This window comes from Lontra canadensis, unplaced genomic scaffold, assembly GCF_010015895.1.
Source record: "Lontra canadensis isolate GAN:19392208 unplaced genomic scaffold, GSC_riverotter_1.0 scaffold16, whole genome shotgun sequence".
NCBI lineage: Eukaryota > Metazoa > Chordata > Mammalia > Carnivora > Mustelidae > Lontra > Lontra canadensis.
Window position 1 is genome coordinate 25,274,644 of NW_022631010.1, and position 12,775 is coordinate 25,287,418.

General features: G+C 49.5%; 1 protein-coding gene and 1 long non-coding RNA gene across 2 annotated transcripts; one reads left to right on the forward strand and one right to left on the reverse strand.

Moving 5' to 3' along the window:
* Positions 1-3,301: 3,301 nt before the first annotated feature.
* LOC116868696 (cystatin-C-like) lies at positions 3,302-7,476 on the reverse strand. The gene is made up of 3 exons (XM_032859335.1): positions 7,163-7,476; positions 4,441-4,554; positions 3,302-3,641 (listed from the first exon to the last, which is right to left on the reverse strand). The coding sequence occupies exons 1-3, from the start codon at positions 7,412-7,414 to the stop codon at positions 3,558-3,560; spliced, it is 450 nt and encodes a 149-aa protein (XP_032715226.1). The 5' UTR covers positions 7,415-7,476; the 3' UTR covers positions 3,302-3,557.
* Positions 7,477-8,148: 672 nt separating this feature from the next.
* Positions 8,149-12,519, forward strand: LOC116868763. The gene is made up of 3 exons (XR_004382887.1): positions 8,149-8,397; positions 9,530-9,607; positions 12,442-12,519. It is a non-coding gene; the product is annotated as an uncharacterized LOC116868763 (long non-coding RNA).
* Positions 12,520-12,775: the final 256 nt, after the last annotated feature.

A 12,775-nucleotide genomic window follows, 5' to 3' on the forward strand; every position in this document is an offset into this window, starting at 1 on the left:
TGTGTGTGTACACACACACCCATGCAGGCACACGCACATGCACACACACGCATTGGTGTTTCCCAGACACTACTGCTGTGTGAAACATCACGCTAACGCTGGGAAGTGTGGTAAAACAACCATTTTCTCTTGCTCAAGGCTTTGTGGACCCTTTGGGAAGGAAATAGGTGAACAGTTCTTGCTTGGGGGGCTCTCCTGTGACTGCAGATAGATGACAGGCAGGGTTGCAGTCACTGAGAGCTCAGTCGGGCTGGATGTCCATGGTGACCCATTCACTTGGCCAGCAGCTCAGCTGGGGCGTGTAAGCAGGTACCTGCAGGGGTGGGGGCATCTCCAACACAAAGATACTGGGGAGTCAGGCTCCTTAAAGGGATGCCAGTGTCCTGTAAGGCAAGTGTCCAGGAATGCTGGCAGAAGCTGGGATTGTCTCTGGCCCTACCTTAGAGGTCACAGGGTCACTTCCTCTGCCCTCTTCTCTTGAAGCCTGCACAAACTCATGTAGAGTGGTGGTTCACAGCCCTCTTGGGAGCTTCCTTGGTATAATCTGAGGCTGTCCCTCTACTCAGAGGGCAGGGAGAGGGTGAGAAGCAGCAGGTCCCTCCAGGCTGATAAATGGCAGTTTTCATAAGCAAAGGGAAGGCTCATGGCTTCTCTTAAGTGGCAGTAAGTTGTATGGACCCTTCACTCATCTGCCAAATTTTTAAAGTTTATAAAAGAGTCTGTAACTGGGGTCAGTCACATACACCATTCGGATGGTTTCAACGCCACATCACTATCTCCTTGGATACCACTGTGTCCTTAGAGCTGTCTCAGGGAGCAGAAAAAGCCAGTGGAACCCACATTCCCATGGCAGGGGAGGGGGGTGAGGAGCCTCCAAGTGCCCAGGTCCAGCTCACAGGTTAATCCTGGCACAACTTTTCGATGATGTTCCCTAACCGGGAGTCAAGATGCGGCTCACAGACCCCACCTCTCAGTGCAAGGAGTGTCAAAGATTATGGGGGCCGGGTTTAAAGCACCACAATATGTAATCAGATCAATGAAGAAAATACCAAAAACCTAGTGTTTATTCAGAGCCCAGCACTATGCTAAAGCTATTTATGTAATTTTCATAAATGATACATTTAAAATAAATTTTAAAAATCATGCAGATAAAAGTTGCTGGGGCTCTGATTCCACCTGTAGACACACTGGTCTACGTGCCATCAGGTCACAGGGCCACCTTAGTCATACCACTTCACCCAGAGCCCCAGGCTTATAGCATCTGTAGGCCCACCATTACCTTGGGGCACCCAGGGTGGCACCAACCCGAACCCCTGTAGTGTGAGCTGTGGGACACAAAGCCTAGTGGTGAGAGGTGTGGAGAGCTTCAGATAAGCCAAGCTCCACTCCCCACCTCCCACTTCCACAAGCAAAAGAGAATTGGGAATGTGTCCACAAAAGGATGGCTTTGCAGGAAATCAGCATTTTGGTGTGGTGCCTGCATGCTGGTTGTTTGTATAAACCCAAGGTTTTTCACCAAGGTAGAAAAGACTGTGCCGGGAGGCCTTAGCCCCAGGATACCACTTCTCTGTCCTGTCAGCTCTGCCAGGGTTTCCCCAACCCCCACCAACACATCTCCAAGTCCATGCACACTTGCAGGAATGAGGTCCAGGCTCATACTCCACCTCGAAAGGCCTGGGGGAAGTGCTTTGTCTCTCTGACCCTGATCCCTTCCGCTAAGTATGGTGTCCATCAGGAAGAGACTGTCAGGCAACCAGAGTGTTTATTTGGGGTCTTGAAGGTTCTGATCAAGGAGACACAGAGGCCGCTGAAATCCAAAGTGTGCCCCCAATTTGGAGCTGCAAGTTAAGGTTTATGGAGGCAAAACCCATAAGGTTTCATGACTTGTTTTCAAAGACTGTTCGGTGCTGGCAGAGTTCACACTATCTCATACATGATTGGCTATTTGGCAAACACGCGTTACAGTATATTTAGGTCCAAAGTGGAAGGCTGTGTTCCGGGTGGTACAGTTCCAACTGACCAATGCTCAGGGAACTAAAACCAAAGACAGTGGTGCACAGGCCCAACTTCCTCCATGTCCTGTGGACCCTATTTGGAAGGACTCTCTTAGCAATCGTGCCTCTTCTTTCATAATGGTGAATATGAGACGAGCCAAGGCACACAATCCTGCTGGGGCCAGGCTAGCCACCTGGAGGGTGGGTCTCCATCCCACCCCTTCCCAGCATTGTGCTGGGTTCACCTTTGCCTGGCACAGTAGCTGTTCCTGGAGTGCTGGGATTTGGGGCTATCTTGGGGCGGGGGGTTCCCTTTGTCATTTCACCTTCTGTGTTCAGAGTAGCATGTCATAAGGCTTCATCCATGGGGCAGGAGGGGCACATGGCCCCAGCACTACCAGTGCTGTAAGACAGCTTCACCCCTCTGCATTGAATGGCTATTACAACGGCAGCACAGGGGGCTGGGTGTGTGTTTAGCTCTTTTGTTTAGGACTGGACCTTTCCTACTGGAGTTCTGAGGTATCCACTCATCTCCAGAATGATGGTTATTAATTCCAAAACTTCAGAATAAGCAGCAAGCCGACTCTATGTCAATCCTGTTTATAGTTTCAATTCTACATCCCTTACATGAAGCTATACACAAGGACTGATTTTAAATGGGACCCCAGAAACAGGCAGGGCTCAAATCCGTAAAACACTTTAGAAACCACTTCTTGGAAACTGTTGTTTTCAGTCTATTTCACTTCTGGTTCTGATTGTCTTGACCTTGATTCTGATGGGTATTTCTCTAATAGTTATATACACACCATATACTTTGTCTTTGTCACCTGCAGGTGCCTGCAGGCTTTTGAAGAAGCGGACATAAAACATTATTTATTTAGTCTCTAAAGAACTTGACCAGTGAAAATCAGCCCAGGAGTGTGATCTCAGCACATATGGCTGAAATGACTTGGTAGAGCCCTGCTTAGGGTGGCCCTGGGCTATGGGCTCCGTACGACCCCTCTCTCCTGTCCAGTCCACTCACCATCTGACTTCTTTTCAAACACAGCAGCCACGTCTTTAGGATCAGCAGCTTAGGTCCCTTCTCCCCTGCATGACTTCCAGAAGCCACCATAGCGGGAGGCCTGGGTTCCCAGCCCACTCCTTTCTCAGTCCTCCCCAAAGTGGCAGCATGCACCCCTGACTTCCTCCAGGAACCTGTCAGTTCTCTGCTCCTTGTCTGGCCTCTATAGTCAGTGGGAGAGCTCTTAAAGGCACGGCCCAGACCCTTCTGTATATATTCCCAAGACAATAAATAACTCAAGAAGTAGCTGATGTTACTTTTTATTGAGATAGAACAGAATACATGTACTGCATACTGGTGCATTTGGAAAGGAATTAAAGGAGTTACAGTTGCTTAGCTGTTCAAAAAATGTCCCAGAATAATTCTCCATTTGCCCCTTGGGACTAGCACACTGAGGGGGTGTCACTTGGACAAAGCCAACCTTCTAAAGTTTAGGAGCTCTACAAGGGGATGGGGGTGGGAGAAAGGGGGTTGAGTGGCACAGCCTGTCACAGGGTCCTCTATGCCTTCTGGCAGCTGGACTTCACTAAGGAGGTCTTGCCCAGCCAGGGGACAGTGTATATCTGGAAAGAGCAGAGCGTTTTCTGCGAAAGGGAAGAGAGAAGGATAGTTAGGGTTGCAATGGAAAAGGAACATGCCCAACCTCAAGGTGTCAGAAGTGGGGGTGAGGAAGGGTGGTGGTGGGATTCTCAGTCCCCACCCTGCTGACGCCCAGAACAACAAACAGGGGTTGGCAGTGACCTCTCATTTGCCCTACCCACCCTGTAAGTCCAAGACGTAAGATCCTGCCCCCTGACTCCAACCAGCAGTATCCCACAAACTCATCCCCTTGCACATCCCTTTAAGGAGCAGCCTGTGCAAGATCAGAGCCCCTGAGGGACAGGGTGCTGCCCCCAGGTCCCCTGCACCTCCAGTGGGCGAGCACTAAGACAGGTGCAGCAGGGAGGATCGAGGGGCTAGGATCAGAGTTCTGAAACACGTAAAGACACAGAATGGGGTAGCTATGGGGAGAGTGTGCCCCCCAACCCCAAGGCCTTCCCTATGAGAGAGACTAGTATTTGGTGAGCAGGGCAAGACCAGAGGATCTAGGCTGCTTACAGACCTCTAATTCCCTCTAATCTGTTCAGGTGGCTGAGGCTGGGATTAAGGGTTCATCTCTTTCCCCAGCAGGGGATTAAGGGTTCATCTCTTTCCCCGTAGCTGCTCCTTATCCCATAGGCCACAACCCACACAGCACATGGTGCCCCAATTCACCAGCTAAAACCCACTCAGAAACTCAAACTGGTCATGTGCACACACATACGCCCTTCCCCCACGTGCACCCTGACACATGCACACCCACACCCCCAGCACTCACACACCATGTGCCCCACAGGCACATACCATCATCAGGTGTGGCTGGTCATGAAAGGGACAGCTGTCCAAGTTGGGCTGAGACTTTGTACATCTGGTTCGTCCGATCTCCACCTCCAAGAAGTAGTTCATCCCAGCCACGACCTGCACATGTCAAGAACATAACCTGTTTACAACACTGACCAATTTCGTACACGGGTACCTTCTGCTACTAAGCCCTTATGCCAGAATTCACTGCTGTCAAAGCAGGTATCCCAGAAAACCAAAGGTACCTTTTGAGGGCTGGTCCACTCACCATCTGACTTTTCAAACACGGCAGACAAGTCTTTAGGATCAGCAACTTAGGTTCCCCCCTCTCCCCTGCGTGACTACCAGAAGCCACCACAGTGGGAGGCCTGGGTTACCTTTCAGGTGTCCCAGAAAACCAAAGCCACCTTCTGAAGGCCGGTCCAGCAACTGGGCCCAGACCCTCCTTGTAACTTGTTCAAAGAAGGGCTCCAGAAGGTCTCAGGCATCCTGGCAGGAGGAGAAGCAGGAGACGGAAAGTGGAAGCCAGGGACCAGCATGAGTGTTGAGTAACAAACTCTCCAGTGCCGGGAGCCAGGGTTGGGTCTGAGCACACAGCCAGGGCTCTGTGCTGGAGCAGAGTGGGTCTGGCTCAGGAAGACAGTTGTTATACACTTAAGCTAAATCCAATTAATAGGGTCAACCCTATAGATCTTCACATTTCTGCAGTGTAGCAAACGTTTATGTATTCCCTCATTTCACAATAGGAAATGAGAGCCTTTCTCTCATGCATCCGTGTGCTCATACACACACACATGCACACGTTTTAGGCTAATTAAGACACTGCCCCTGGAATGCCTACCTTTTTAGTATCATTTTTTGTTTTAAGAATTTTAAATTTATTTATTTGACAGAGAGAGTGCACAAGCAGGGGTAGCTGCAGGCAGAAGTAGAGGGAGAAGCAGTCTTCAGGCCAAGCAGGTAGCTCGATGTGGGGCTCAAGCCCAGGACCCTGGGATCATGACCTGAGCCAAAGGCAGATGCTTAACTGAGCCACCCAAACGTCCTTAAGTGTGTGTGTGTGTGTGTGTTTAAAGACTGCATTTATTTATTTGATAGAGACAGACACAGCTAGAGAGGGAACACAAGCAGTGGGGAGTAGGAGAGGGAGAAGCAGACTCCCCACTGAGCAGGAAGCCCAATGTGGGGCTCAATCTCAGGACTCCGGGATCGTGACCTGAGCTGAAGGCAGATGCTTAACGACTGAGACACCCAGGCGCCCCCTTAACTATGATTTTTTATGGGAGCATTTCTGAAGTGTATCACATACCTGTCTTTTACACCTGAAAATATAGGATAGAAGCATACCAGAATTCCAGGACAGGCTGGCAGAAGCAGGGGTCAGGAGCAGTTCACCCACCTTATCCTTTGGGTGTTGGTGATGGTGGGGCCATACTGGGGTAGGGAGTATGATGGCCTACATGAGAGGCTGCTCCATGGACGTGCCCTGTGGAGGGAAGTAACACTCCAGGGGCCTTTCCACCAGCATGTCTGGACCAGTTTGAATTCATATGCCTGACCCTCTGCTCTGAGATGCACTGAGTATCACAGGCCAGCTCATCGACCCATCTGTGTTTGCTGACAGCCTCTGGGTGCTCAGGGAGGATGTTTGGTGTGGGCCCCAAACTCTTGCAGATTGAGGATATGGAGGATAGGTTAGTTTAGTGGCACCTGTTGAGAGGAGGCTTGGAGGAGAACGGGCCTCTTCTGAATCACCTCAATCACTTTCAGGTTTCCTTGGAGAAACCCAAACTGAGACCCAGTATGCACCAGGACTGGCTGGATCCTTCAGAAATGTCAAGTTCATAGAGGGAGGGGCTGCTCCAGAGTAAAGAAAGTTGCAGGACAGTGGTTGCAGCACATGGCCTGGCAGTCTTGGGCTATAAAGGACATCAGTGGGACAATCAGTGACATCTGAGTATGGGTTATTCATCTGGTAACTGTGTCAGGGTTGGTTCTGATTTCCAAAGCGTTATTGTGGGTATGTCGGAAAATACCCTTGTTTCTACGAAATACACACTGAGGTGTTAACTCTCCAAAGACTCAGGAACAAATAAATATATCCCCGTACACACACATATGTGACCCGTGTAAAGCAAAATGGCAAAATCTTTAACATATAAAGAAACTAGGTACAGAATCTACAAGGCTTTTATGCACTATTTTTGCTACTGCTTTGTAAGTTTGAAATTAAAAGTTAACAAAAGTGCTTAAAAAATCATTTAGTGGCAGGGCCGGGAGGGCAGTCAGGTGTGGGGTCCGTTTTTCCCTCGCCCGTCATTTATTTGACAGCTCAGAGCCTCAGGATCCCCAGACGCTGGGCGCGAAAGTAAGGGAACTGCATGGTGCCCCGACCTCCACACCGCTGCCTCTGGCCAGGATGGAGTTTGAAAACACAAATGAAGGCCATGGGGGTGACCCGGTGTGCCAGCTGGGACCCAGGCACTCCGGGTGACAGGCATGCGTAGGGCAGGCTGTGGGCGACCAGAAAGACCAGGGACACCGCCCGCTGAGGAGCAAGGGAGCGTCCGCAGTCCCCACCCAACCTCTAGGGGCTCGGAGACTGATCCCTCCAAGATGCTGGGCGAACCCGTAGGGGCCGGGCTGGGGATGCCGGGTGGCTGCGCCCCGAACTCAGGGCCGCCCCGCTCCCACAGCCGGGTCCGCGGCACCCGGGGGTACGCACCTGCTTGCGGACGCGCACCACGCGCATTGCGCGGCTGTGGTACGCGTCGTTGCTCTCCTTGTTGTACTCGCTGAGGGCGAAGTTCAGCGCCTGCTGCACGCCCTCCTCGTTGACGTCGGCGTCCAACAGGCCGCCCACCATTGGAGACTTGCCATTTTTCCTGCTTGCCCCGGGACCCAAGGCCACAGCCAGGGCCTGGGTCAGGGCCAGGGCGGCCAGCAGGAGCAGCAGGGTGCGGAGGTGCCCGGCCATGGTGTGCTCCGAGGCGAGTGAAGCTCAGGAGGCGGTGATCCAGCAGCTGCGAGCAACACCCCACTTCGCCGCCGCGATTTTATTCCCCCCGCCCCGCCCTCGGGACTCCGGACCCACCCCGGCCCCGCCTCTTCCTCCCCCGCTCGCCCCCTCCTCTTCCTCCCCCGCCCGCCCCTCCCCGGGACCTTATCCGGCCCCCGCGGAAGTCCTGCCCTTTCTCCGAGGTCCTACTTCTGCTCCTTGTGCTCATCTAACCCAGCTCCTCCCTCCCAGTTCCAGCCCTCTGTTCTGAGTCGGTGCCCCCACTCTCCCATCTCCGGGCCTTATTTCCGCAGGTCAGGCTCTTTGTCCCTCCTCCAAGCTCCGCCCCCTTCCCGGCGTCTCCCATCTAAGTCCCGCCCCTCTGCTGTGAGCCGTTCTTGCCTCCCCCAAGCCACGCCCCCCAGCTTCTCCGCCCCAGATGAGTGCGTCCTTCGCATCTCCTCTGGCGGTGCCCTGACTCTGGCTCCTCCTCGCCAGTCCTAATCAGGCGCTGGTGGTGCGTTCCCAAGTCCAGTCCAGTGTAGAAGGTGTCACTCCTCCCAGGGCCTGCAATGCTTGTAGGAGAAAGGAGAAGTAGCGCTCTGGGCTTCTTGAGTGTTGAGCCTTGGGTCTAAGTGTAGGAATCCCCAGAGTAGGAGGTCGGTTTCAGAAGCTAAGGAAGACTCTGCGCTCTGTTCTGGGGAGTTCTTTTGCAAAAACCTAGATGAGTTAACCTTTATTTGGAAAAAGATCTTCGGGTTCTCTTTTTCACAACTCATTTATTTATTCAACCAACAAACCTTTCTGGAACTTCTGCCTAGCCACGAGGTCTCCAGCCCGTACATGAAGAATGGGCTAGTGAGCCTTGGACTTGTTGTCACAGGGCAACTGCCCAATGGAGATGCAATGTGAACCATGTGTGACTTTGCATTTTCTAGTACATTAAAAGGAAGAAGACATAGGTGAGAGTGAGTTTAATATTTTTTATTTAACCCAGTATATCCAAAATATTATTTCAACATATACAAGCAATTGTTTAATGAGATATTTTTATGTCTTTTGTGTATGTGCTAAGTACTTGGAATCCTGTGTGTACGTTTTACACACACAGCAGGTGTCAGTTCAGACCGGTCCCATTTCAAGCACCCCATGGCCAAGTGTAGCTGGTGGCTGTGATATTGCATAGGTTTAGGGTGTGTGTGTGGGGGGGTGGGGAGCAGTGATCAGTAAATACCATTAATGAGTGATAGGTGCTCTGTTGGAAGCGAAATAGAGGGGGTTGATAGAGGTGTTACCTAACATGGTCAGGGAGAACACAGGTATTTCAGCCAAAACTCAGCCTGCTGAGACTAGGGAGAGACACTAAGAAGACATGGTAGCTGGGTACCAGGTGGGCTAACAGAGCACCCAGCTCAGGACTGTGTAGGTCTGTGCTCTAATATAGCTGCAAAAGGGTGTGGGCAAAGGCTGTTTTAGTTATACAGAAAGGAGGAGATACACAGAGCAGGGTAAGAGAGGACTTCCCCTGGCCAGGTACTACTAGTCCTACTACTACTACTACTACTACTACTACTACTACTACTTCTTCTTCCTCCTCTTCTTCTCCTTCTCCTCCTCCTCCTCCTTCTTTTTCAAAGATTTTATTCATTTATTTGAGAGAGAGCCAGAGAGAGAATGAGAGGGAGAAGCAGATGCCCCACTGAGCAGAGAGCCCGATACAGGGCTTGATCCTAGGATCCTGAGATCATGACCAGAGCCAAAGGCAGACGTTTAGCCAACTGAGCCACCCAGGCGCCCCCTGGCCAGATACTTCTGAGCAGGAGTGGCTGTCTTCTGAAGGTGGGGATTAGTTCTAATTGTGGTTTCTCCACCCACGCAGGACAGCTGGAGCTTCCATCTTAGGAGGGTATGTCACACAGAGGGTAGGCTGAAATGTAAGGGATCCTCTTATCTTCCTTCCCCTCATGGGGAAGGAAGTGCAGGGCACCCAAATAGCCAGAGCATGATGGCTGATGTGAGTGTGGTGGAGAGTTGTGTCTTGACGCATGCCGCTGCATGTTGGTTACACACTGCCTATTCGTAATTCTCTGTTAGGACTCTGGCATGTGCCACATCCCTAACCCTAACAGAGGGTACCTACCGAAGATACCAGGGCATCCTGCAGTGTATCAGGTAAGAAGTGAAAGGCTGCACATCTACCCCAGCCATTTGAATGACCTTGGGTAAATGTAACAGATTTGGAGAGGTGGGCTTCTTTGTTAATAACAGTGTCTAGGAGTCAGAACCCACAGAGATGAGCAGGTGGCAGTGGTGATTCTTCAACCTGGTTTAAAATGATGGAGCAGCCCTCATCAGTAGCCCACAGCTTCAAGTATAAGCTAGCAGAGACCTAGACAGAAATAGTAAGCTCAAGACTGAGGCATGGGGCTTCCAGCACCCATGCACCGTGGAGAAAAGAGCACATGTGTCCAGGAGGCGAGCATGTTTCTCTTCTGCCAGATGAAGGGAAAAACCCTGTTTCCACAAGGCTGCTCATGTGGCTGTTGATCCCATGATCTGAACTAGTAGAGAAAGAAATTAAGTGAGAGAGTGACAGACGTTCTCTGTAATAAATAATAAGCAGATATTCAATAATGCTATGATAAATAAATGACCAAGTGCATAAAACGTTGCCTGTAGGAGCAAGTGATTATATCAAGTTGACCCAGAATGGAGCTTCTGAACATTTGGGCTTCTAAACTTGCGCTTAAACCTTGGTGTAAAGCACTTAGGGCTCTGATAGGGATTGATGCCATGTCATTATGAAACTGATACTTACAGGTAAGCCTGTTGGCAGCCCCCATAGAAGGAGGCAAGAGAGAGTACAGTGGTCACTATCTGTTTTACATTTGCGTAAGAGAATCTTTTGGAAGCTTTTGCCCAGGGTCCACTGTGTAAACAATCCCCACTGCTTTACAATACCCTTTACTTTCACAGCAGCACACTGACCAGAGCAGCTCGGGTGTCTGCAGCACCTCAGCCAAGGGGGTGGGGGCTGGGAGAGGACATCCAGGGACATAGGTCAGTTGCTTGTGCAGCTGGGTGCTCTGAAGTCTCTCTGGGCTACAATCCTGGCAGTAAGGAAAATAAGACGGATTTGAGTCAAGTTGAGCAATACCCTTGACATTTCTGCTGTGTGGTCAGTTTCCTTTTCTAATTCATGGTGAGGCTGTTGCTCTGCCTTTCCTCTCAGTGTTTGTGCAATTGAGTTCCAATTCATTTACCAATCGGCACAGGGCAGAGGAGGGATTGTCCTTCCTGCCTGGGATAGCATTGGAACTGGTGCACTGGATGTTGGATCTTGACCTCTGAGGCCACTGAGGGCAGCCCTGTCCTCTTCTGTCCCTTGGTTTCCCTTCCTGCCACTCACAGAGGAGCTGGACCTAGTGACAAGAACTGACTGAGCTTTAGTGATGTTCCTCCAAGCTGTCTCTCCACTAAGCTTGGGCCTTGCCCAGGCTTGTCCCTGGCAAGGCCTGCTAACCCTGTCCTAGTGAGAATCCCCCAACCTTGACATCTGGTTAAGTTCATTGTCCCCAGCTTTAATGTCTAGTCCTTTGCGAGAGTCTTTTTAGGTCAGTGTAGCAAGAATTTACCACCACTGTCCCGCCTTGGCTGTAAATCCCCATTTGTCTTTGTTGTCTTCAGAGTTGAGCTTGGTGTTTCTCTCCTGTTTGGATAATTGTGATCCCTATTGCAATAGTATTGAATAAAGTCTTCCTTAACATTTTAGTAAATGTCAGAATAATGTATCTTTAACACTGGGACCAGCCAGGCCAGTGCTCTGTGCTACCACTGGTTTGACTGGAGCTTAGTGAAAATATTGTTGCCAAGTAGGAGCCAAGGGGCCTGTGATACTGGAGGGGAGGAAGAAAGGGAGGCGAGATGTGGAAGGGCAGATGGGGAGGGGAGGGGAAGGAAGGGCCTAAGGTGAGGTGGGGAGGTTGGGAGAGCAATGCATTTTCCCTGTCATTGTATTATGATCATGTTCAAACATGCAACAAAGTTAGAATTTTATCTCCATCATCCGTATTCCCACCACCTGGATTCTAGCATTAATATTGTACTTTACTTATTTATCACATGTCTATTCACCTGTCTATTCTCTATTCATCCATCAACCCCTCTTATTTTCATGCATTTCAAAATAAGGTAAAGACATCAGTATAATCTCACCTCTAAATGCTTAAGCATGCATAACATGAACTAGAGGACATTTATTTATAGATTTTTCATTTGTTGTAAAATTTACCTATAGTAAAATGCACAAATCTTAAGTGTACATTTACTTAATTTTGACAAATGTGTAGCCCTGTGTAACTTATCCCCTGTCAGGTACAGAGCATGACCGTCAACCAGAAAGTTCCTTCATTCTCCTTCCCAGTCATTTTGGGCCCTTATCCCTAGAGACAATGGCTGCAGTGATTTTATTTTATTTTTCACTGTAGATTAGTTTATAATTTTGGTTCCAAACCACCACAATAAAGCAAATACCAAAATAAAGTGGGTCAAATGATTTTTGTCTTTCTTTTTTTTGGTTTTCCAGTGCATATAAAATTTGTTTCCACTATACTGTAGTCTATTAAGTGTGCAACAGCATCATAGCTAAACATAATATATGTACCTTAGTAAAAAATACTTTGTTGCAAAGATTATTAATTGTCTTCTGAGCTTTCACGAGTCTATCTTTTTGCTGGTGAAGGGTCTTGCCTCCATGTTGGTGGCCGCTGACTGATGAGGATGATGGTTGCTGGAGGCTGGGAATTTCATAAAGTAAGACAGCAATTAAGTCTGCTGCATCGATGTCCATCCTACTTTCACAAACGATTTCTCTGTAGCACGCGATGCTGTTAGATTGCATTTTACCCACAGTAGAACTTTCAGAAGTGGAGTCAATCTCTCAAACCCTGCCGTTGCTTTATCAACTAAGTTCATGTCATATTATAAGTCTTTTGTTGTAATTTCAGCAATCTTCACAGCATCTTTACCAGGAGTAGATCCCATCCCAAGAAACCACTCTCCTGGCTCATCTGTAAGAAGCAAGTGTGAAAGTTTTATCATGAGATTACAGCAACTCAGCCACATCTTCAGGCTCCAGCAGTAACATCAAAGATCACTAATCAAAGATCATCATAATGAGTCTGATCATAATGAAAAAGTTTGAACTATTGTGAGAATCACCAAAATGTAACACAGAGACATGAAGGGAGCAAATGCTGTGGGAAAATGGCTCCAACAGACTTGCTCCAGGCAGAGCTGCTGCAGACCTCCAGTTTGAAGAATGCGGTGACTGGGAAACAG

Coding starts and splice junctions, on each gene's coding strand:
- LOC116868696 (XM_032859335.1), bottom strand. CDS start 7,414: ATGGCCGGGCACCTCCGCACCCTGCTGCTCCTGCTGGCCGCCCTGGCC. Junction 4,555..7,162: donor TGGTGCGCGTCCGCAAGCAG/GTGCGTACCCCC, acceptor TGACATGTGCAG/GTCGTGGCTGGGATGAACTA. Junction 3,642..4,440: donor ACCAGCCACACCTGATGATG/GTATGTGCCTGT, acceptor TCCCTTTCGCAG/AAAACGCTCTGCTCTTTCCA.